This window comes from Schistocerca americana, chromosome 2 (assembly GCF_021461395.2).
Source record: "Schistocerca americana isolate TAMUIC-IGC-003095 chromosome 2, iqSchAmer2.1, whole genome shotgun sequence".
NCBI classification, from domain to species: domain Eukaryota; kingdom Metazoa; phylum Arthropoda; class Insecta; order Orthoptera; family Acrididae; genus Schistocerca; species Schistocerca americana.
In genome coordinates this window covers 97,391,225-97,417,256 of record NC_060120.1, presented here as the reverse complement: position 1 = coordinate 97,417,256, position 26,032 = coordinate 97,391,225, and the positions used below count along the sequence as shown (strand labels likewise).

At 39.1% G+C, this 26,032-nt stretch overlaps 1 protein-coding gene across 4 annotated transcripts in view; it reads left to right on the top strand.

The window, feature by feature from the left end:
- The first annotated feature begins 5,610 nt into the window (after window positions 1-5,610).
- Window positions 5,611-26,032, top strand: part of LOC124595805 — a 249,294-nt gene continuing 228,872 nt past the window's right edge. For 3 of the 4 annotated variants that reach the window (XM_047134700.1, XM_047134697.1, XM_047134696.1), the window contains exons 1-2: window positions 5,633-5,820; window positions 12,084-14,150. In XM_047134700.1, the coding sequence (XP_046990656.1) occupies window positions 5,777-5,820; window positions 12,084-14,150 (2,111 nt within the window). In that variant the 5' untranslated portion in view covers window positions 5,633-5,776. Of the gene's footprint in view, window positions 5,821-12,083; window positions 14,151-26,032 lie in introns of all 4 variants that reach the window. The other variant, XM_047134699.1, reaches the window with a different exon arrangement.

Here is a 26,032-nt window from a genome sequence, read left to right as displayed (position 1 = left end):
AAAGGTGTTATTATTGCTGCTTTCAGAACATTGTGTATGCCACTGGAATTTGATGGTAAACTTTCTTAAATTCTGTAATACTGAATATACTGCAGCTGCTCCATCCAATGCATTTTTAAAATCTTTAATACTGGGAATCGTATAGCAGTCTGGTATGGAGCAAGCATTTAGTGAACTGCAATTACTTCATGACCTTCATGCTCCATCTTTCTTTTTAATGGATTGCCATGGTGCCGCTGTTTTAACAGGTGGTGGCAGCTGGTTGACCAGATATGACATAATGCTGTGTCTGCCTTTCCTGATTTTTCAACAACAGCGCACATGTGGCGCTAAAAATCGGATGTTTCTAGATCACCAAGTTGCTCATAGTTTAAAAGCTGCTGAATGTTTTGAATCTGTGATTTGCAGACGCTTTTTAATAAAGTCCTTTTGAGATTCTGGTACTTGTTTTGTACTTGCATGTTTTTAATATTGTCTAACACTAAAACTGATGTACAAGAGTCAGGGACGATTCTAGAAGTCAGTCAAGGGGGGGCGGGGGTGGCCAATAGGGGTGGGGGGAGGGGGTTTGGGGGAATGGAATATCGCTTAATAAAAGAAGAGTTGGGGTCCTCCACCGACAAAGTGGTAAAATTTGGCTTTGCTTAAAGTAGTTTTTGGTAACTGTTTTGGAGTTCAGGGTAAAAAATGTGAATTAATAAATAATAAGACTCCCATTTTAAGTTAAATGATATTTATCAGTTTAGATAGTAAGTTATTTGCCGCCCTTATTCTTTTGTTAAAAATGTGTTTGAAATACATTGCAACCTAAATTGCTACACAATTATTAAAAAAGTGATTGAATCTGTTGGAGTAATATATTCGCTGATTTCTGAAGTCATTTTATCCAGTGTAATATGATGCTCCATTGGGGGGGTGGGAGGATATAGCCCCCATAGCCCCCCCCCCATGCCACCGCATCTGATGAGAGTCTTTAAGTCCACGTCCTTTGTAAGCAACAGGAGCGACTGACAACACATGACAGCTTTTGAATTCAAATGTGTTTGTTGCTGCAGCGGATGTGACAGTGGACAGTGGCAGCTATGAGTCTTCTTGGCATAGTGCTGGGGTGGACGTGCTGGCTGCTGTGAAATACCTATCATCTGATTTAAAGAAAACTATTCAGTGGAAAAAAAATTGATTCTTCTGCATCTTAAAGCTTGACATCTTCGCTCGATAAAGGACTGAAATTTTTTTAGTTATTTGTCATAGTTATTGCACTGCACGAAACTAAGCAAACAACTGCACGAAATTTTCATGAGTTTGTGGAGGTAAAAACACATTGCGTAAACTGTGTGTGTATCTCATTTTAGGCGGTATATTATTGTGTATGAAATGTACCCAAAGTGCCGAAAGTGTATTTAAAGTTGATAGCAAAATGATATTTCTTTTCATTTTCGAGGCACTGGTTTTTATATCTGGCAGATGGGGCGCATCAAGTGCACCCCCATTTCTTCCCTGTGCATCGCAAACCATATAGTCGTAAAAGTCGTCATATTTTATAAATGGTTCCCGATATCGAAACGAGATTTTTTGCAAATGACAGCATGCAAAGAAAAAATTTCTTTTCATATGATTAGCAATGGAACGTCTTGGTCAAATGATTCAGTGGAGCGAAAGCAAATCTCAGTACAAAATTACACAAAGGGTTTTTATCCGAATTTTCGTAGGCAAATGAAGAATGAGAAAGGGACAAACAAGGTATCAAACTGATCAGTGTGAAGTTTAATTTTGCAAACAAATGTATAATTACTTTAAAGTAATTGTGGTAATTAAGAAAAACTTTGTGAGTTTAGGGAAAAATGAAATATTTTACGAACAGCTGCTCCTAGCTACACGAATGAAGAGCAGAAAGTTCATCTTTTCAAGGTCTAGCTGTTTTCGCATAAAAGGTTATGTTTTGTGCTATTTAACTGTCAGAAGGGCTTCCTTCGAAACAAGTTCTAAATCGAGTATATTTCAAGAACATAAGATGCTGGGAAGTCAAATGAGATGTCAGTAAGATAATGCTTTCTGGAGAAAACGTGAAAATAAAAAAATGAAAAGGAAATTAAAATGTTTTGTGAAACGATTTGTCTAAAAGAAATAAAACAGATTAGAGAAACATTTGACTTGCCTTTGAATGAATTTTGATTGAACTTGAGGCACATTTAAAAGAACTTCCAGATTTCATAAAAGCAAAGAAAAAAATACTTGGTGAAAATCTGTATGTACATGCATTAATCATTCATTTTTGTGTTATTTCTCACAGACAGTTTATTACAACTGTTTATGTTTCATCTTTGATTTACACTCTTTTCAAACATACACATATTCACATTTACATGTATGCCTATGGGAGCATTTTAAGATTTCAAAATGTGTAACTGTACCAGTGCATGTTTGCGTATCTCTTAACCAAGGTTCAAGGATGCAAAGCACTGAAACTCCTAGATGATGATCAGGTAGGAACACTTGAAATTCCAATATTTTGCTACTTTGAACTTGATACATTTTTCTGAGCTCTTGGAGACAAAATAACGAAGGCACTGAAAAGCTAAACAGATCATGAGTCAATACTGAATGACAAATACTGAAGAAAAGGGAGATTTCTGTAATGAAATAACTGTTTTGCTTGTGGCAGACTAAAGTTGTTTTGGAGTTTGTATCCAATTTTTTATTTATAGATATGTCTATATATTTCAGGTTTCAGAATAATTGTGCCTGCTTGTCTGCATATTTTGCATAAAAATAATGTCTCCATTTTTAGCTACTGTGTCACACTATCACAGCTGGGGACTTAAACTGCAAACACACGCACTATAGCTCAAGGACACAACTAGAAGCGCCGAACGCTCCTCAGAGAACTAGAATGGGTGCACGACCAAGTTCGTGGCCCTGAAGAATCAACAATATATTCCCACAACATAGGCATGTGGATCTCCTAGGCATCAATATTATGAAGGCATCGCAGAATTTGTGTGAATGGAAGTGGTGCCTGCGCTCTCTTCTCAAATCACTGACTGTTGATGCAGTAAATGATGGAAACCCCAATCGACGAATCCACTGGGACAAGGGAACCTATAATTACATCACTATAGCAATTAACAATGGTGTCACGACTACAGCACAAAGCAAGCAGCATGCAGAGGGAAGGAGACATCAATTGCTACCACCAAAGATTCTGCATACGGGCTGCAAGAAGAACTACCTGCTCAGGGACTGGCTCATAGTCAGGCAGCATTAGTACAAGACATGGGCAGTCAGCTGCAGTGGAAAGTTAAGGTAGCTCTGATCATCCATAGAAACACCATGTGAACAGAGAAGGTGCCAACGCTTGATTCCAACACCTCTACTTGCGACACTGTTGGCTTTTCACGAACATACATCCATGAGTCCGCCGCTCACAACACCTGCAGAAGAAACTTTTACATGTGCAGAAAAGGCAAACACCCTTGCAGATGTATTTGTAGCGAATTTTATACTGATGGATGAGCCCATCAACCCAGTGCATGTTCAGTTCAGGGAGAAAAGGCTCAGGATGCATCAAGCAGCTGAAAACATGAATGACACAGACAACGACTTTATCATCTCGGAAGAAGACGTCCACTAAAGCATCACATGTGTGCTGAACAAGAAAGCACTTGGACACGATAAAGTTACTGCGAAGACGTTTAAGGAACTTCCTCAAGAAGCCATTGAGTATGTAAAAATAACCTTTAGTAACATCATACACCAGAAGGGACATCCATATTTCTGGTAGGTTGCAATTACGGTCGCAGTACCCAAACTGGGCAAGAACAATGCTGTCTGCAGAAGCTATAGGCCAGTTAAGTTAAGGAAGGTTTCTGAATGGCTCTACCTGAAGATCCTTCAACTGCCACTGGTCTGAGAAACTGTTCTGCCCAACGAACAATTTGGTTTATGGGCAGGACATTCAACCACACAGCAATTACTATGTGTTGTTGAAGAGGACATATTGACTTTCAACAGTTTTCCACAGTGTCTGGCACACTGGATCATACACAAACTATTTGCGCATGGGCTGCCAGGACTGTTTGTAAGTTGTTGGCTGACTGCTGACTACCAGGCCGGCCACACTTTTGCCCTCAGAGAAGGTGGCGTTGATGCAACCATCATAGAGGTACAATCAGGTGTACCACAAGGATTATTTATAGGCCCTGTTGTATACAGTGCCTACAAAGCAGACCCACCAACATCTCTTAAAGTCAGCTGATATGTCTACGTCGATGACACTGTGCTAACACCAGACGCTGATAGCCACAGGCAATGGAGCGAAGACTTCAGGACCTAGAGCAGTGGGCAACACATTGCTGCAGTCACTAAGAGGTTCTACTACTCACCAGGAAACGTCTTCCAGCCATAGGGAACGTTACTTTCCATGGTATGGCAATTCAGTGGATAAACGCAGACCTATATCTCGGTATCACAGTTGACTGTCAGTTGACATGGAGGCAACACGTCGACAATGTATGCAAGAAGACTACTGCAGTATTGGAGGCACCATACCCATTGCTCAACGAAAAGTTCTCTCTCTCTCTCTCTCTCTCTCTGTTGAATGCGTCCTACATAGATTGCGCATTTACATACGCCCACTACCGGTTTACGTGAAGATGCAGCGAAGTGTCACATTGACAAGAATCAGCGATGGCAACACAGGCCATTCAAAAGAGTTTTCCTTGCGCATTGGAACTTCCCCTCCTACTGTCTACATGAGTGAGTGGAAGAAAAACTTATGCTCGATAGATATATAGAGCACGCCAAGGAACTCTACAACAAGGGGTGAAGCTCGACCAGTGATTCAATTCGCAACCTTGGGTAGCGGAACAGGTTGCAAGGAGCCCGTTTTTCTACTAGACAAGTAGCCCCACTCTTCCGGAGGTTAGGTCAACGAAAAACTACAGCTCTGAGGCGACACTAAAATAAATAAGACGTCAAGACCACCAGGTATAACTCTGGAGCGAAGATACTGGGCTGCATAGCTACTGTGTAACTTCTTTTGGATTAAAACTGTCTAGACGTCAGTACTGAATTACTATTTTGGCCAGTTCGTGGATTATCCCAGTTTTCACAGAAGACTCTTATCTCTTGTCCACAACCCGTAAAAATCCCTATTATATCTGCTAACTTACTTTGTTTTCTGAGGGAGATATTCAGAAATTCCTGTTCGTAAGTTACCATTACTTGCCATTACGTTGCGTAAAATCGCAGTCACTGATAAACTGGGTTTATGCTGTTTGTAAAACATGTTTTGCATCAAGGGCCTACATAGTGAAAACATGAAAATTAAAATGTACATTACCTGATGCAATACAGTTATTTTAAAACTAGATTACTTCTTTGGCAATTTTGTTATTGGTTATTTTGTGACACAGTCCAGAAGTCGAAGTGCTTTAGCCTTAATAGATGCTACACAAAGTTAACAGGCATTCATTCAAGCCTGCTTTATCAATAATTTCGAATTCTGCGCTGTTCTCCTCGTTTCACCTTACTGCCTTATAACATGATATTGCTTGTAGTGTCGGCTTTGAGTTGGCGTCAGGAGGAGGGGTAAAAGGAAAGATACTCCAAAAAAATGGCGTGAGTGATGGCGTCTAGTATGTGTTTTGTGCCGAGTGGAGTAAGCGGTAGTTAATCAGGGACATGAGACTGAATTCAGTGTAAATATTGAAATAATGTAGGCATTTTAGTTAAGGTGAGAACTACTACTAAATGCTCAGGTACTTGGGGTCATAGTATGTCTCCGAAAGCAATAAGTCCTCTTCTGGAAGAACTAAGAAGGTATATTGCCCGTGTTAACGTGGGTTTGAAGTCATAAGCTCATCAGATAGTGTGTAATTCCACTAATTCGACTAACAAAGATAGTTTTGCTATTACTAAGCAGTGTTTTTAACAAACGGCTAAGAGCCTATATGAGTGCGTGGGACAGATTATTTTGGAGAATACTCGGTTCGTATTGATAATGTACATGTAGAAATACTACATGCTTCTTGTTCCACATACTTATTGCAACATCGATTAAGTGCTGTCCGAACTGCACGAGCTATAAATAATAATTTTAGTCCTGTGAAACAAGTAAAATCCGACAGAACGAAGGTACAACGTAGAGCTTTTGCTTGTAGAGTGCGCTTTGTTTTGATAAGGCCTGGTTGACTTAAAAGGTGAATGCATATGGTGAAATACACGCATGTAATAGGGTTGATAGCCGTACCGTACTGTAGCATTTAAATTTAAGGCTTTTTTTAAAGTGAATGTAGTTGATTGATAATTACTTGTCTACGCGCACAAGTGAGCTGGATTTCGAGAAAGTGTAAGATTTGTTGGAGTTTGTTTATTCTTGAAAAATAATGAACATGTATTTAGAATATTTAGACACTTCACACGTGATAGTAAGTACAGTACGTTGACAAAATAGTTGAAGGCTTTAGATATAGGGAAATTACGTCTGATGACCATGTTTTCGCCACGAACTATTTATATTACGCAGAACTTTAGCTTCCGACTCGTTTAGCATGACCACCACTCGTTTGGAACGTGGGTATTTCCTTGTAACAAATTGAAACAGTATTTTCAGTGAATAGAAGAATGATTTATTAATTGCATGTTTGACTGACTGTTTTTAGTGGAAAATTTGTATCCAGAATAAGTTTGTGCATTGTGTGCTCCGTTAAAAAATGCCATTTTGTGTTGCTGTGTTTTATATGGGAAAAGTGTAATAGTGGTTTACTTTGGGGGTGCATAATGGAGCTGTTTTTAACAAAACTCTGGTTTCATTATTGTGTGGCATTGTTTGAAATATAGTGACATGCTATCGCTGTTTGATGACCCACTTCTTACATATCATTGGAACTTTTAGCTGTGGGAGGTTTCGTTTAGGCCTACATACTGTGAGAGGATGAGCCCTTTTTTCCTATGCTGAAAAAAAAAAAAATAAATAAATAATTATCTGCATTAAAGTTAAGTGATTACATAACTCATCTGACTTTGCAAGATGCATAAGAGCCAGTGTTATTATTCTAGATGCTATTCAACAAACATTATTTTGTAATCTTATTGGTGGTTGTTGTTGTTTTTGTTTTGATTATGGCAATTGTTTCCAGCTGTTTCACTTACGTTGCTCACAACACATACACAGTATCACTGAATGTTAACTGAGCAGTTTTGTTTGCAGCATTGGAAAGGATTCATACTTTAATAGCATGTATAGTAAAACTTCCAGAGTGGAGTCGTGATATATAGTGGGATCAGCAGTAAATCCTGTGTCTAATAATATTGTCATCAAATGGATGTAGGCCTAAAACCCAACTCTTCCTCCTTTCTGTTTTAAACCTGTATCTTGTGTCATTACCCAGGAATGCTGTAATGTAATTATTTTAGATTGTCAGTTCGTAGGAATTATCAGTTGGACGAATATTAACCCAGGATAACTTGCAGCTTGGCTTATGTTTACAGTTGGGCAGGGTGAACCTAACAATATTGTGTGCCAATTTTCACTTGGGGTGTAATGGTGGTGGCCTGTGGCATCGTACGTGTGCAAACAGAGACAGAACACAATAGTCACAGTACCTATATTGCCTTGTAGTGCCAGATTGATCTGTAGAGTAACTGAAGATATAGCTTAGCTGAAGGCATAGTTTAGATTGGAAGGTAACAGTTCGGTTGCGAGTTGGCAATGCAAATTAATGTGATATCATGAAATCAGATGTGTATAATTCCTGACAGGCCACTGAAGTGGTTTATGCATGTTATTTTGATAATGTGAGAGTGGACACGAGATATTAAGTTGATTATTTCCTGTTAATCTCTTCTTGGAAACAGTGGATTGGAGAGGTACCTAAGGAAGATGATCCTCTTATTTTACCTGCATATTGCTCACAGTATTGTGTTCTTGCCATAGTCCTAAGTTCTCAAACTTCAAACAGTCATTGTTCTAATCTGTTGGCTGTAGCTCTGTTTTTCAATGAGAGAGGGCTGCACCAGCAGTAACTGTATGAATAGAATGCATTTTGCTGTATAGACCCATTAGCGGTTGGCATCTAATGGCTGTTATCCCATTATATTGCTATTTGGAGGATAGCTGGGTAGTAGAAATGACATTTTGACAACATGTGTGTTTGCAGTTTCAAGCTGAGAGAAAGGCTGAAGATAGGCAGTTCCATAACAAAATGCAACAGTTAGTGAAGAAACCATTCTCCCTCTTGCCAGAGGGCTACTCTGTATAATCCAGTATGGTGTCACTTTGGAAGCAGTTTGTTTGTGCTTGTGCACCAAATTGGTCCAGTTTTCCTTATTAGCATTAATGGCTTCGGAATGACATTCTCTAAGAGAGACTTGCCAAGGGTAGACCAGTGTGGAAACTACTCTCCATTCAGCTTGAATATCTACATCATTTAAATATGAAATTAATCAAATATATGCAAATTAACACACATCTAATCATTTTTATGAAAAATTCAGATTGCCTTATTGCTAGTTACATATCACTCGCTGACTCCACATTTTCAATGCAAGTATGAATTCTTGATTATAGATATTTTGTGAAAGATTGTTTAAATTAAAAAAAATCACAAATTTATTAATACTCTTTTATAAAATATTAATAACTAAGAATAATAAAAACTTTAATTTTGCTTACGGTATTTAGTTAGAAACAAGATGATGTGCATATTTATTAAAAATGATTAGGTATGTATTAATTAGCATATATTTGATAAATTTCATATGTGAATGGCGTGTTGTTATACAAATTGAACAAAAAATAAATAAAACGAATGAAAAAATCTATATATCAGAACGTAAACCAGCGATCCATTGATAACCCTGTGCTACGGAGTGAGCCTCATGGCCAATTGTGAAAGTTGCGTTTACTTTGGTGAATTAACACTCCCTGGAAAATTTAAAAATTGACTTTCTTGAGAAATTTTGAGTTGCATTGAACTGCTTTGGGAAAGTGATATGTGAGTTCTGAAATTCACAAGTTAAATACAAAAAATTACAGAAAGCTGATTGTCGGGTTCTCTCTCTGCCACGAAAACAATAAAAAGGCAATTTAAACACAAAACTTATACACTTTGCAGCTAGTTGGCATAGATAGCTCTTTCCTCTGACTTTAGGATTGCACACACGCATGCGGGCACCTACTTTTGGAGCACAATACAGAATGAATGCTGCAATACTTAACTATAAACTATTGTCAAAATATTTGCTTTACATGTCTGTATTTGTTTCCTGGTTTGTCTAACTTATTTTTGTATTTTACAATTTTTTGAAAGTGGGTAGACCTCTTGATCATGGTAGTATGGTGTGCCTCATATTTGTCAGCTCTGAAGGCTCTTAAAAATCAATCTCCCAGCGAACATGATGTTCAGTTTGTGATGGAATGTAGTATGAATGCTCAATTTCTTAATTACAAAACATTCTTTAAGTAATGGAAAGGAAATCACTTGTATACTACTTTGACTCTACTCCTATTCGGTGCTATTAGGATTTAATCTAGAAAACAATGCAACTATTGTTATGTGTATGTAGCCACATGTAGCACATATCTTTCTGTTGAAGACTGAGCTGTAGCATTGTGATGCTGCGTAGGTTTATGTATCTTGGCTACGGCATGTTACCTTGGATGGGCAGTTGCCAGATGTAAGTAATAACTTCAGGTGTGCCACAGGGAAGTGTGTTGGGACCCTTGCAATACATGTTGTACTTCAATGACTTTGTGGACCAGATTTTTTGCAGATGATGCAGTTAGCTATAATGAACAACTGTTTGAAAGAAGCTGCATGAATATTCAGTCAGGTCTTGATAAGATTTCAAAGTGGTGCAAACAAGACAACTGGCTTTAAATGTTCAGAAATGTAAAATTGTGCACTTCACAAATTGAATAAACATAGTATTGTATGTCTATATCAATAGTTACTTTTGCAAAGAGTTCATACAAATAACTGGGCTAACAGTTAACAGTGATATGAAATGGAATAGTCACATAGGCTCAGTTGTGAGTAAAGCAGGTAGTAGACTTCAGTTTATTCGTAGAATACTAGGGAAATGCAATCAATTTATGAAGGAGATTGCTTACTAATCACTCGTGCGATGCATCATAGATTATTACTGAGGGACCACACCAGATAGGACTGACGAGTGATATTGAACATATACAGATGATGGCAACACAAATGGTCACATATTTGCTTAGCCTGTGTAGCGTAACTTAGAGATACTGGAGAAACTGTACTAGCAGTTTCTTCAAGATAGATGTAAACTGCCCCAAGAAACCTACTTACAAATTTCAAGAACCAGCTTTAAATGATGACTCTATGAATATTGTAAAACTCGCTAGATATCGCTCACATAGGGACCGTGAAGATAAGATCAGATTAATTACAACACACACAGAGACATTTAAACAATCATTCTTCTCATTCTACATACATGAACGGACTGGGAAGAAACTCTAATAACTGGTACAGTGGACAAACCCTGTGCAGTGCACTTCAGTCGTTTGCAGAGTATAGAAGTAGATGTAGAAGACTGGTAGAATACTGTAGTCTGGATAACAAGGTCCAGTAGACACACACAGTAAAGTTTTCTGGTGTTCAAGCAACATTAAATTTTAAAATATTCTTTGAAGAGCAGTATCCTGTTTAGTATTACCCCAAAGTGTAATGAATGACACTGCAGATTTTTTTCCCTCACCAGATGCACATTTTGCTTTCATTTTATTATATTGCGGCTTGTTCATTCCTGAATACTGATCAATGTACCTGGTGCCTAATTGTGATGTAGTTCTTTGTTGTTATAAAGACATCATGTGAGAAGTTGTTCACTCATTTTGACAGCTACTAGACATATGTCCTCCTTGTGGCAGTTTGAAAGAATACAAACTGCATGGTTAAAACTTTGTTGTATTGTTATTCATAATTAGTATTCTACAGAAGAGATTTATTGGTGTTACTGTTTATGTACTTGTTTATCCTTTAGAAGAAAAATGAAATGTTAAATAGCTGTTGTAGTGGATGTATCTCTTGTAAGAGAAAGATAATTAAAAGTAGCTTCAAGAATGCCCAAGGGAAGTGGGTAGGATACTGGGTAAATGCTGTCAGGCTACAAATGAGGGATTGTAAGCAGTCTATTACAAAACACCTGTGCAACACATCCTAGAATACTGACAAAGTTTATGGGACCCCTAACAGATAGGGCTAAGAGGGGGGGGGGGGGTATTGAACATATGCAAAGAAAGACATCACCATTGATTATAACAGGGTATCCAATCCATGGGCCGCATGCATCCCAAAGCAAATAGCAGTGTGGCCCAAGAAGGAAGTATCACATGATCAAAATAAATAAAATAAAAAAAAAAAAAAATCCATACAAATCCATTTATGTAAAGCTATGATAAATTGAATATTTTCAATTTGAATCGCCTGCCACTTGATTCTCTCATTTGCCCAATTTTTTTTCCCCAGTAGTTATTGTTAGTTAGTGTTAAGCTTTTTAGTGCAGCCCAAAATTCTCATCTTCTTCCAGTCTGACCCAAGTAAGCTAAAAGGTTCGACACGTGGATTATATGATTGTTTGACCCATGGGAGAACATGACAGAAATGCCGATGAATCTGAAAATGGTAGATGCTTGCACATAGATACCAATTATTCCACAAAAGCCTACTTACAGAGTTCAAGAATCAGTATTAAGTGAGGAATCTAGGAATATAGTACAGCCCCCTATGTATTGCTCCTCTAGGGGCTGCAGAGTCAAGATTGGACTGATTACAGTGTGTGTGAGTCCTTTAAGCAGTCATTGTTCCCGTGGTCTATATGTGAATAGAATGGAAAGAAACCTTGACAAGTTGTACATTGGGGAATACTGTCTGTGCTTGTCAGTGGCTTGTAGAGTATAAATGTAGATTATCCAAATTTGCTCTCTCTCTGTCAAATTAAATAATACCATTAGTGAGTTCTAGTGTTCCCATTTCCTTTACTTATGGTGTTGGTCGTTATGAAATTTTCAAGTATTCATGAAACTCATCTTTATTTCCTGTTTGTTTCAGGCTGCAGGAGTATGACTTGCTCAGCAATGGAAAGGAGCAGCAGGTAATTCCTGAATGTATGGTGACACAAATGATCCGTGTGATGGCCCGCAGACGAAAAGCGGCAGTGAGAAGGAGAAAAACGAAGTCAGTAAAGTTATCATCAACAAAAAACAAGAAGAAACTAAACGGACTGTCAGAACACAAACTCAATGGTATCTTAAGTCACCGGATTTCAGACACGAGAGAAGATAAAAATACAAACATGTGTTGTGGAGATTTGCAACCTGCTAATGCTACTGACACTCTGCACCAATCTCCACCTGCTGCAATTCATCCTGTTCAGCCTGTTTCATCCATCCACAAGAAATTTGGCAAGTTTCGTTGCCTACAGGAAGTTATTGAAAATGAAATTATGTCTCCTGAGGGTTCAGATGTCTCGAAAGAAGTCATAGAAACTAGTCAGGATTTAGAGCCTCTGAATGAAGTAGTAATTGAACAACAGGAGGAATTGGACATCAGTAATGCTGAGCAAGTTGTGTGGACAGATGAATATGTGGAGGACATGATTGTTTGCGAAGGTGTAGAAATAGAAGTGGGAGATACAAGAAGCCAGGATGATCAAGAATTAGACTATGAAGACAGTAGGGAGTGTGAAGCAGACCAGGTCTCAGTGGTAAAAGGTAGTTACTGCCATGACTGTGGCAGAGGAGCTGAAATAGAGGAGTGTAAGTGTGTTACAGTTGACAAATTAAGTGCCAACTCTAATTATGTTAATACAAGTAATTGTAGAACCAACCAAATAAATTATGTGAGAACAACCAATGAAAATACTAATGTACATAGTGAACAAATTGTGAAGTGTTTTGATGGCTGTGGCGAGGAAAGTGACATTGGAAACCAGAACATTATTGAAGATTGTATTACGTATGAAGTCGGTGACAATTTAGAAACTACAGCAAATGATGAAACAGTTGTTAGTGAAGAGTTTGTTGTAGAACTACCAGTTCCTCAAGATCAAGTGCTTTGTGAAACTGACAGTCAGAGTGATATTTCAACTTTTAAAACTGAAGTACGCAACACTGATACAGATTTAATAAGCAGTGTTATGCCTGTGTCATCGGGGAGTATTGAAGACTTACCAGTTGCAGAAGAGGAGCACCATGCACTAGAAGGCTGTGATAGTGTCCATAAGGAATATTTGAGCTGCCAGAGTCCCAGATCTTCTCTGTTTGGAGAGAGAATCATGGGCGAAGAAACCAAAGATGAGATACACAACTTTTCTATAGAAAATATAGTGCCATGTGTCAATGAAGTGACTGTTATCACTGAGGGTACTGATCAAAGCTGTGAAGATTCTGGAAGCCTTGATATCAATGAAGCTCCTTGCTTCACAGCCAGTGCATGCGCAAATGAAAAAAATTGTCGAACAGAGGAGGTACCTGAAAGAAAACCAAAGTCAGTCAGTTCTAGAAGCCGTAGTGGCAGTACAGACACAACAGGATCTGAAAGCAGTTCAAACTGTAGTATAGGTGTGAGAAGAAGCAATCGCATTCGTTCCATAGGCTTGTCGAGACAAAAATCGCGCTCTAAGAGTGATTTACCAAGCTCTCCTAAGTGTGTTGCAAGGGAAACCTCTGATGGAAAACATGTTGGGGCACCAGAACTTGTGTGTCCACCAGTCAGCAATGATTCCATACAGAAAGACAGTCTCAGTCATCCAGTTTCCATGTGTACTTTCCCAGCTGTTCCACAATCTACAATATCTGCATTTGATCTCGACAGCAGCAAACCGGTGAAAGTGAAATCACGATGGCGACGATCAAGTGAACTTGAAATGGGGGGAAACCGTAGTGGTGACAGTGATGTGGTGGTTGGAGCACAGTCAGTATGTGTTTCAGGAATGACAGATACACCTTGTAATACATCGAACAATGCACCCAGTTTTCCAGCGAATGAGAACATGTTGGATGTAGTGTCAACTAAGAAGGAAGTCCGTAATGAGAGAAAGGAAAGAGAAGAGAGAGAAATGGAGGAGAGACTTCGCAATTACATTACATTGTATGAGAACGAGTATCTTACAGAAAGGTGGGTGTATATGATACAGACTGATTGTTGTAGGATTTAAATAAAATTTGTATTGCATGTGGTTCATGGTTGAATGATCTTTCATTGATGTTTTGGAGCATGCCGGTTTAAGTAAATGTATTGAAGGGTCATATCAGGCCATCTTCATGTTGATCAGGTCTCTGCTTTTGTTTCCAGACATAGAGCGTTCGTTATGTTTTAAATATACTGGATTCAGTATAACAGAAGGTTCCACAGACATTTTGTTTTTGGGTGTTATTCCGTCCTGTAATGTTGTTCACGTATTTATGAATTTTATTAGCCTATTAAATCAATGCTTAAAGCCAGTAGGGGTTCGCCCCCCCCCCCCCCCCCCCCCCCCCTCCCCTCCGTCATGCTTTGCCTATTGGCAAGAGGTTCCATGCCCATATGGTACAGGAATGAAGCATTTTGTATAAATTGTCCTACTGCGTGCATTATTTGTCAAAAATTAATTGAACTTTCAGTTGTTAACAATAGACCTTCAGTTCTTATAAAATATGAGTGTATATATCATTATAAATTAAGTCTGTGTGACATGTGTCGCTGAAACAAGTCCTGCTCTGTGTAGCTTGATAACAAAATAATAGCACTGTGAGCTGATTGGACAGTTTGTAGATCCTGTTTTCATCAGCCATTGTCACTTTCCAATGAAGATCTTTACAGTGTGTCTGCACAGATATCCCTGCACTTACCCGATGAGTATATGTTTGGATTACCAGCAGTGCAGATGCTTGTTGTGCCCATGTATTAGAGTTGTAGGCTTAAGAGGTTTACATTCATTTATATACTTTTGTTTTATAGAACACTGGAGAATCTTTAGAAATGTGGTAAGAGTTACATGTAAACTAGCAACCCGCCCTGGCTTCGCACAGGTAGCACCAAATATCTGTGGTTGGACAACTTGTCTGGCATTGTGGTAATAAATTATGTATGTAAACCTTACCCTTTAAACAGTCTATCTGTTGCTGAAGACCATATCACATTCCTTACAGTAGTTTCTAAGTTTAACCTACATATACGGACAGAAAAACGTTTCGGGTGGACTTTTAACTTCTGGTGTGATGTATTTAGATATACTGAAGGGAGCACTCTGCATAAGTTCTTTCTCTCTTTTTTAGGTAACAGGTTGCTATACTCTTATTTTAGTTCTTACAAGATCTATAAACATAATATAATTAGAAGACAAGCCACCACTGCTTTCCTAGATTTCCTTAGTAATTTCTGTTTTTTGCTACTGCTTGTGTGATGTATAAATAAATGAACACACTATTTGCTGGAGAAGCAGTTGCAGCAATTGGTTGCTATTTATGCTTTCAAATTTGCTTTGTTACGCATAATCAATTTCTTGTGCTTCCACATTGTCTTGGGAAAGTACAAATTTAGGTTTTTAACGTTCATCAAGTGCATAAGAGCCATTATGTTTATTTCTTTATTCATATCTTGTTTCTTCTTGTCAGCATATCTCTGTAATTTGTACCAGAATGCATTGTATTTACAATTTCTGTGTTTGATAGGGCTGCAAATGAAGCTGCAGCACATGCATTGGTGAATAACAACTGATAGATAAAACATATTTTTTAACATTATCATCATATGTGTTATTATTGATGGGCCAAACAATGGAAAATTGAAGTTGAAATATCAGCATTATTATGTAAAGGATAGATTGCTACTCAATACAGTTACACATTGAGCTTTCTGTTGAAGCCTCCTTCAGAAAAGAAAGCGCACACAAATTCACATAACTAAACATGCCTCATGCACACACAAATGGCTTTCTCCGGCTAAATATTAAGCATAGCTGGCTGGAGATCATGATCATGTGTGCATGTGGTGTATTGTCTTTTCTTTTCTGAAGAAGGCTTTGGGCCGAAAGCTCAATGTGTAATGGAGTTTTTATTGTGCCTGTCTGCAACTCAGTGTCACCTCTTTATGGTGAGTAGTGGTCTATTCTTTTCATAATGTTGATAGGTCATGTTTATTTGTGCGTAGTATTTCTGTTATATCCACTAATGCAACAGATATACCTTAAGGTAGAAAGCACATGTGAATACATATTTCGCTTAAAATGCGCTGCAGCCAATTATCTTTTTTAACAGCTATCAAGATAGTAAATACAGTTTGTACATACAGTTAAAAAGAAGAGTTTTGTTTCGTTTGACTGAACAGCATCAGCGAGTGGTGTGTGTGACTGAAACAGGTCTTTGCACCCTTAAATTGTTTAGAAGCTTTTAAGGTAGGGAATAGTTTACATGTGAGTTTGGCAGCAGCATGCAAAAATGGGTCGTCTCTATAGTAAGTACTAATCTTAACTGCTGACACACAGTTCACATTTTTGGGTGGGAGACGGACAAAGTGGTTACTTGGGAGGTACCATTACTGCCTTGCATTTCCATGAACTGACAATCTGTGCCACTTAATGTACTGAATAAGCTTAATGTCCTCAATAAGCTGGTTCATGTTTTGATTCGAATGCACACGGGTAACTTAAATTTCTCAGCTCACTCATCATACTATAAGCAATATAATATTGGCATTACTGATTGTTATAATTTTTCTCTCAAATTATATCTGGCTTAAACCCACCAGAACTGTGATCTGACTGCAAATTTCTCTGTGGATTTGACAGATCTTGGCCAGAGGTAAATCTCATCAACCTTACAATTGGTTTGAACACCACAGTGGTTTACTAGACCTGGTTGTATTGGATGTAGCAGACTATAGGGGGGACCCACAGTTTAACATGGACCTCCACCCATGGTGCAGCTTGGCATTTTTCACATTTACATTAACATTGACAGAGATGAAAAAAGTGATACACGGCAATAAAAAATCCTAGAAATGATGAAGGCTCAAACCCAACACCTTTGCATCTGCAGTTTGCCACTTCACCAGTGAGCTACTGCCTTGTGAATCTTATTTCAAATCCTCAAGAATATCCAAGGCTTGACAAACCTGAATTGATGCTTTCTGTAGTTTCTGACTCATCACTGTTGGCATCCGAGCCTTTGACCGGCATCACAGAGCAGCAATTTTATTCTGAACCTCACTCTTGTATATTGGTCGCAACTTGTGGTCTGGTAAAAGAACACACTTTAAAGCTTTCTTAGTTCTACTGTTCTTACTTTATCAGAATGCTTAAGCCCTTTTTATTGAGATGGTTTCTTTTTTGAAATGCATTGAAACATAGATTTTCCAAGAACCTAAACTGAGTTAGAAGCAAGGCTTCATGACAAAAGCAGATTGTTTAATCTCTCTCAAGCTCATAACCGGAACAGTTTTCAGCCGTCATTGTTGATCAGATTGGAATTTGGTAAGTTCTGTATTACAGTTACTAAAAAAAACCTAGAGGCACTCAAAATTTTCCAAACATCCCATTATGCAAGATGGAAAATCAGGCCTGATATCTGTTCTACACAAAATAATTTAATGAGACACTTTCTATACACCACCTAGTTGGCAACAGTTTACTCACAAGCTTTTGCACTCAGTGGCTTTCTGGGTTGCAACTAGAAAAGAACTGGCTTCCATTCACCTATTGATGATTGCACAAGTGTTATTAAAGTTCAAACAATGGAAAATCCAGGATGAAATAATGAAAATATTATGAAAAGGATGTATTGCTACTTGCCATATAGAGGAGATGTTGAGCTGCAGAAAGGCACACCAGAGAGACCGCTAAACATGTGAACTTTCAGCCAAAAGATTGCTATACACACCAGTACCTCTAATACCCAGTAGCACGTCCTCTTGCATTGATGCATGCCTGTATTTGTTGTGGCATACTATTCACAAGTTCATCAAGGCACTGTTAGTCCAGATTTTCTTACTCCTCAACAGCGATTTGGTGTAGATCCCTCACAGTGGTTGATGGGTCACGTTGTCCATAAACAGCCCATTTTAGCTATGCCAGGCACTGAAACATGTCAATGTTTCAGTCTGGAGAACATGCTGGCCACTCTAGCCGAGCGATGTCATTATCCTGAAGAAAATAATTCTCCAATAGGTTCACGATAGTGGCAAGAGTTGTGCATGAAGATGAATGCCTCATCAATATGATTGCACTATCGCTCTGATGATGGCATTAATGTATCGTACAGCCGTTACGGTGCCTTCCATGACCACCAGTGGCGTACGCCGGCCCCACATAATGCCACCCCAAACAGCAGGGAATGTCCACTGTGCTGCACTCGCTGGACAGTGTGTCTTAAGGCATTCAGCCTGACCGGGTTGCCTCCAAACATATCTCCGACGATTGTTTGGTTGAAGGCACATGCGACACTCATCAGTGAAGAGAATGTGGTGCCAATCTTGAGCAGTCCATTCGGCATGTAGTTGGTGGTCCTATCTGTACCGCACTGCATGGTGTCATGGTTGCAAAGATGGCCCTCGACATGGAAGTCAGGAGTGAAGTTGCGCATCATGCAGCCTATTGTGCACAGTCTGAGTCGTAACACGGCGTCCTGAGGCTGCATGAAAAGCATTATTCAACATGATGGCGTTGCTGTCAGGGTTCCTCCAAGCCATAATCTGTAGGTAGTGGTCATCTGCTGCGGCAGTAGCCCTTGGGCGGCCTGAGCGAGGCATGTCATCGACAGTTCCTGTCTCTCTGTATTTCCTCCATGTCAAAATAACATCGCTTTGGTTCATTCCGAGACGCCTGAACACTTCCCTTGTTGAGAGCCCTTCTTGGCACAAAATAACGATGCGGGCATGATTGAACTGTGCTATTGACCGTCTTGGCATGGTTGAACTGCAGGCAACTTGAGCTGTGTGCCTTCTTCCTGGTGGGATGATTGAAGCTGATCGGCTGTCTGACCCCCTCTGTCTAAAAGACATTGCTCATGCATGGTTGTTCACACCTTTGTTTGGGTTTGGTGACATCTTTGAACAGTCAAAGGGACTGTGTATGTGATACAATATCCACAGTCAATGTTTATCTTCAGGAGTTCTGGGAACCAGGGTGATGCAGAACTTTTTTGATATGTGTGTATAATATTCGTAAATAACAGCTGGAACAAAATTGTTTTATCCAAAAATTATTGCAGTCTCAAACTGACTGAAAAATTGGACTTGTCTCCCATGTAGCACAAAAATGCTCAGTCATGTGGTGTACAAACTAAGCTGCAACCACTGTGCTGCATTCTATGTAGGCATGACAACCAACAAGTTGTCTGTCCGCATGAATGGCCACCGACAAACTGTGGCCAAGAAACAAGTGGACCACCCTGTTGCTGAACACACTGCCAAACATGATATCCTTCATTTCAATGACTGCTTCACAGCGTGTGCCATATGGATCCTTCCCACCAACACCAGGTTTTCTGAATTGCGCAGGTGAGAACTTTCCCTGCAATACATCCAACGTTCCTGTAACCCTCCTGGCCTCAACCTTCGTTATTCACTGTCCTTGCCAGTCCAGCACTATACAGCCATCATTTCACAATCACACCCAGTCTCTTTATTTCTCTCCTTTTCTGCTACTTCCAACCCCCCCCCCCCTTCCCCACCTCTCTCCTGCCGTCTGTCTAACCTGCAGCACTTCTGTCCGCCACCCCCACCATACTATCCCTCGCCTCGCTACAGCCTCCTCCTTACCCCACCCATTCACCACTCCCATCATGCACTGGTGCTGCTGCTAACTGTGTGGTTTGAGTTGGCTGAGACTAATGTCGTGTGTGCGTGTATTGTTGACAAAGGCCAATGGCCCAAAGCTTTAATTGTGTGAGTCTTTTTGTTGTGCCTATCTGTGACTGCATCACCGCCATATGGTGAGTAGCAACTTTTTCTTCTCATAATTTTGTTACATTCCATTGTGGATTATCCATTGTTTGAATACTTTGTTTGTCCTTTTTACAGCTGGTCTTAATTTTGCTAATAATTTTGTACTGTTATCCCAATATGAACTGAAAGTCTGTAATAAGATTGAATGTAGCACATTCAGGATCTTGTTAAACTAAGTGTTGTGTTCCATACAGAAATCGTCTGCATGGTCACTAATACTGAAATCTGAGAGCTTGTTTATTTTGCTTATTTTCAGTCAGTTATGCCCTGTGGTTTTTATTTTGGGACTACTCTGTGTATTAACATGGAAAATTGTGATGAGAACTATATGCAGAGTCAGTTTACAAACTTCATGTACAGGGTGCTGCTAGAATGTTTCAGAAGTGCATAAAAATTGTGTTTGCTAGAGCTTTAGGAGAAATTCCTTTGAATAAGATTCGGTTGATTTCACAGTGGCATTTGAATTGTATTGATCACCATGCCTTGCAGTGCAGCAATCATCAGCAACAATACTCTTGCCAAAAACTGGCTATCCCCGAAAGACATTGTATGTTGGAAACATGTTTACTGTTCATCTGCTTTTAGTGGTTTGAAATGGAGTATCCAGTTAAGGGTTGTTTTGTTGTATTTGATCTGATCACTAGAGGCCATATCATAGTTCTGCATACGTAGCTGGGTTGTCTGATCAGTGCTTTGCTTGACAAGTGGCCTGTGCAGATGTAAACATTGCAAAATATTATGCAAGGAAAGGTGTGTGGAAGACCTCAGCAGACAATGCCTACTCAGAACTGGAGAATTCAGAATGAGATTTTCACTCTGCAGCGGAGTGTGCGCTGATATGAAACTTCCTGGCAGATTAAAACTGTGTGCCGGACCGAGACTCGAACTCGGGACGTTTGCCTTTCACGGGCGAGTGCTCTACCAACGAGCTACCCAAGCACGACTCACGCCCCGTCCTCACAGCTTTACTTCCGCCAGTACCTCGTCTCCTACCTTCCAAACTTTACAGAAGCTCTCCTGCGAACCTTGCAGAACTAGCATTCCTGAAAGAAAGGATATTGCAGAGACATGGCTTAGCCACAGCCTTGGGGATGTTTCCAGAATGAGATTTTCACTCTGCAGCGGAGTGTGCGCCAATATGAAACTTCCTGGCAGATTAAAACTGTGTGTCGGACCGAGACTCGAACTCGGGACCTTTGCCTTTCGGGGGCAAGTGCTCTACCAACTGAAGTTTGGAAGGTAGGAGACGAGGTACTGGCAGAAGTAAAGATGTGAGGACGGGGCGTGAGTCGTGCTTGGGTAGCTCGTTTGTAGAGCACTTGCCCGCAAAAGGCAAAGGTCCCGAGTTCGAGTCTCAGTCCAGCACACAGTTTTAATCTGCCAGGAGGTTTCAACTGGAGAATTACTGGACAGCTTCCAAAGGAACTGTTGCTGTAGTTTTTAAAACCAAAGAGCAATAAGCAGCTTAGTGATAGCAGCTGTCTATATGATAAGGGATTAACCTTTCTCTTATATATGCTATTCTATGGAAATGTTAGCAAATTTTAGAATCATTTTCATGGCATCAGCTGGTAAAGCTTGGAGGGTAAATGTGTGTGTGTGTGTGTGTGTGTGTGTGTGTGCGCCCTATAGGAGGCCTATCTACCATACAGTATTCAGTACGCAAGTAACAGTGTAAGCCACCTGGTGTGATTATCATATTGTGTTAACAGACGTCTGTGACTCCGGATGTACTTACGAATGTGTGGTGTTATGTTATCCACTGATAACAATATGATTGATGCTATTTGTGCAATAGATATTTGTTAATGGCTCTAATAACTTGATTTTCCAGTTCTCCAATTCTCCATGTCAAACTTCACCATTACTTTTTTTTCTAAAGAGTGTAAATAATATAGAGAAAGATGTGAAAGGACAGTTTGTGAATTTGGTGCATTCTCAAAAGATCATTCATGCACACGCCTTCTATACGTATTACTAATTTAAAGTCCCCTGCCGGTTTTTCTGTTCGTATGTGAAGGCTAATCCCAGGAACTACTGCAGGGATTTTGATATTGTTCTTGCAAATGGTTGATTTGCCAGGTAGGTTTGTATATACAGTTTATAATTTTATAGTAATGATGAGAGTGTAATATACGCACTATTATCTGTTATCTGTCCGATATTTAATTGGTATTTGAAGTGACATATTATGGCAATGATAGGAGTTACGAGCTGGTCAGCTACAGAGGAGGTGGTATGTGGCAGGAAAACTGCCACAACTTCTCCAGAGAGCAGAGAAACTGAACTAGAATGTATGCACATGATAAAATAAAGCCATCTTGTCATGTTTTTCCATGTGTATATGAAGGCAAAGTTCAAGAACCATTGTAAGGATTTTAATAACAGTTTTCACCGATTGATGGAGTGATTCACTAGGAATGTTTGTGTATACTGCTATGCCAGACAATTCGTGTGGCTGTAGATACTTAGTGTTACCTATGTGAAGTAAGGGCAGTCTAAATTGATTAAATACCTGTCTAAAAATTGCAACCAACACTGTTCCTGGATTCATTTAATGCAGTGATATCTCATCGTTTGGATGAAACTGTGCTACTAGCGATTAGGTGAGTCCTTTCAAAAGACAGCTGAAGTGAGTCCAGTCATCGCAGGAAATTATCTGTATGCTGCGGTACAGAGGTGGCGTTTTGAAGTGACCCTTAATTTTTTAGTTCAAATTAAGATCCAGAACAATGAAAATTCTGGAATGAAATGTGTAAAATAAAAGAAAGGCAACCACTCATCTATAGTTGACTGACATGTGATGTATAGGAACACAACAGTAAACAGTGTTTATACTAGCTGTTGAATTCTTGCTCTTTCTTTAGTAGAAGTACGTACACACACACACACACACACACACACACACACACACACACACACTAACTAACTAACTGACACCAACACTTGTGGCTGCAACTCATGTCAGTTAGCTATAGGTGTGTGGTTGCCTTTCCTATGCTTTGCATAGGATTCAGTTGGTTATGTGTAGGTATGGAGAGCCTCAAGAAAACTAGCCAAATTTTTAAGAATCTCTTAGAGCATACCGAGACTTGTTGAAATGTGCTACGCTTCATTGACCAGATATGCAAATTGGCATACTGTTAGAGTAAGTACTAGTCCCAATGAGTATAGCAGTTGGGTTAAGCCACACATTGACTTGATGTGTCTCAACCATTAGATATCTTGTCTCAAATGCAGTTGTTATAAATGAAAAAGGAAGAGTTAAGCACAGCAGTTAAGGTTTAGTTTGGAAACAGTGTTACATGAAATACCCTCTTCTATGGACCATATGGTTACTTGCAGAGTATATATGTTGGTGAAAAATTTTGTAATGTTCCAATGGGACAGTGGTACGACTCTTATGACCGCAAATACCATAATGTGGTTCCAGTGCAACACTACAAAACATCTGAATACATTCCAATCTCTTGATTTACAGATGTTGGTAACTTGTGACATGTCTTGGAATCCTGCACTAAAACCAATAATTTTGCAAACAAAAGCTATGATAAAGCCACAACCAGAAGCCTGGGGAAAAATGTCGAGAAAGTTGTCATCAAAACAAATGAAACTAATTAATAAATGATTCAAAGTAGTATTCACACAGAAGAAACAAGACGTATGTTTATGATAGCTCTTAGTATGACAGTGTGCACTATTTAATATAATTGGATAGATGAAAAAAAACCACTTACCAAGCGGTGGCAGGAGCAAGTGCACACAAAAGTCAAGGAAATGTGAAAGCTTCTGAAACCAGTGGCTCCTTCCTCTGGCAGAAGAAGAATTGAAGGGGAAGGAAGGGGTGAAGGAAAAAGACTGGTGAGGTTTAGAAAATTACGGTGAAGTCGTCGAGAACCACATGTCAGGGGAGACTTACTGAAAGGCGTAAGAAGGAAAGATTGACTGTTGGGGCTGCACTGGATGAGGTTTGAAAACCTGACAGATCAAACATGGAAGATAGGGTAATAAGCAAGACATGAATTACTGACCAAACATGGTGCAAGATTTAATAAGAGTGGAGAGCTAAGTACGATATATATGATAGACGTAGGGGATGGGGGAAAATTAGACTGGTCAGAAAATAAATAAAAAAAATGTAGAAAACTAAGAGGGAATGAAGAAAGGAAAAGTTAATGATTAGAAGTACTGTCTCTGAAGAAAAGAAAGTAAAAGTAAATCAAGGTCAAGTGGGTAACGAGAACCAAGGACATGTTGTAATGTCAGTTCCCACCCATGGAGTATTGAGAAACTGGTGTCAAGGGAAAGAATCCAGATGGCACTTACGGTGAAATAGGTAGTGTGGTTATGACTGTCATGTTGGAGTGTGTGCTCTGGAACCGGGTGTTGTGTTTTGCCCATTCATCCTAACGGACAACTTAACTTTTTGCTCTTGCACAATGTTTGGTCAGTAATCTTTGTCTTGCGTATTACCCTATCTTTCATCTTTAAGCTCTGTTTTCAAATCCCATCCGGTGCAGTTCCTTCTCACTCTCTCCGGTGCCTGCACTGACCCAGGGTTCTGGGCTACTTTTCCATAATTATCCCCATTTTCTGAACCTCCCTAATCCTTTTCATTCATCTCTCTCCCTTCTCCTTCAATCCTTCTGCGGGAAGAAGGGAGCCACTGGCTCTGAAAGCTTGCACATTTCGTTAACTTCTGTATGTGTTTGCTTCTGCATTTGCTTGGTGAGTATATTTTTTATCTATCCAGTTATATTTTCAAAAATTATTTTCATTAATATATAAGCTCTAATGTACACTATTTGTAATTTTTTAGGTTTCTCTGTGCGTATTTTTGTACATAAGTCACAATTCAGAATTTTCTGGCCTCTGTTGTTAATACTATTGCAGCAATTCAACCCTACACAAATGTAAACATCAAATCGTCTTCATGCTGGAACACCTTTTTAAGTGTCCAGATAAGTTCAGTTGATATTAACACCAGAATTTGACCACAGGAACTATTCCAAGAAAAAATAAATTAATATGAACTCTTAATATGTGGATACTTGGCACATGTTTAAAATGGATGACTGCTTACAGTTTTATTTTATTTGATATAGTGTTTAATTTTTAAACATATTGTGCAGTTCATGTGTAAAATAAATACCACAGCATCTTGTTGACAAAGTGATTTGTCACCTAAATGAGCTCCAAAGTAGAAAATGTTCATTAAATGTTCAAGAAAACGTTCATTAAATGTTCAAGAAAATTGAGCAGAGGTAGGTAAGTAAAGAAGTAATTGCATATGCCTATTGTATACCATATTTATGTTGACACAATCAAATGGTATTATCCTTAACAACCTTGTATTAAAAAAAGTGCCTAGAAAATGGGCAATACTGTCATTACTCACACATGCACTAGTAATCCACAAAGAAGAGGAGCTACTAAGTTGTGACTGCCTTCGAGTATTTCATGGTTCAGATGGTATATCATGCTTGTTTTATTTCCATCTTCAAAACTATTTTGATCAAATAATATACTGCACTTTATACTCTGTGACATCTGGAAAACATGTCAAGACCCATGATTTCCTCTTCAGTTCTTGCACATCATTTCTTACACTACATTAGATTACACTGCAGTACAAGTATTGTATTAATATAGCTCTCTCCCAGTCGTGCCAAATGAATGATGCACCTGCAATGATATGACAGAGTTTTCCATGTGTTGTTGGCCATTGCAGATCTACCAGATTACATGAATCATATTTATGGATCTACGTATTGGAAAGTCATTATCTGACTCTAAGAAGACTGAATTGATCTCAGCCGCTCAAGCTACTACAAGTTGTGCAATTTCATAAGTACTCTTTCACATAGAAAAATTGAGTGTCTCTTTCTGGACTGCTCTTTAGAAGAAGGCTGCAACTATATGATCAGAATATCTTTAATCAAGTGTGACTTGATTACCAAGAATAATTCCAAGTTACATGAGAAATTGAATCTTTGGTGTGATCTTGCTTCCTACATAAAGTGAAGTAGTGGATAGAATTAAAAATTACAATCTGTGTGACGTAACCCATACATCTA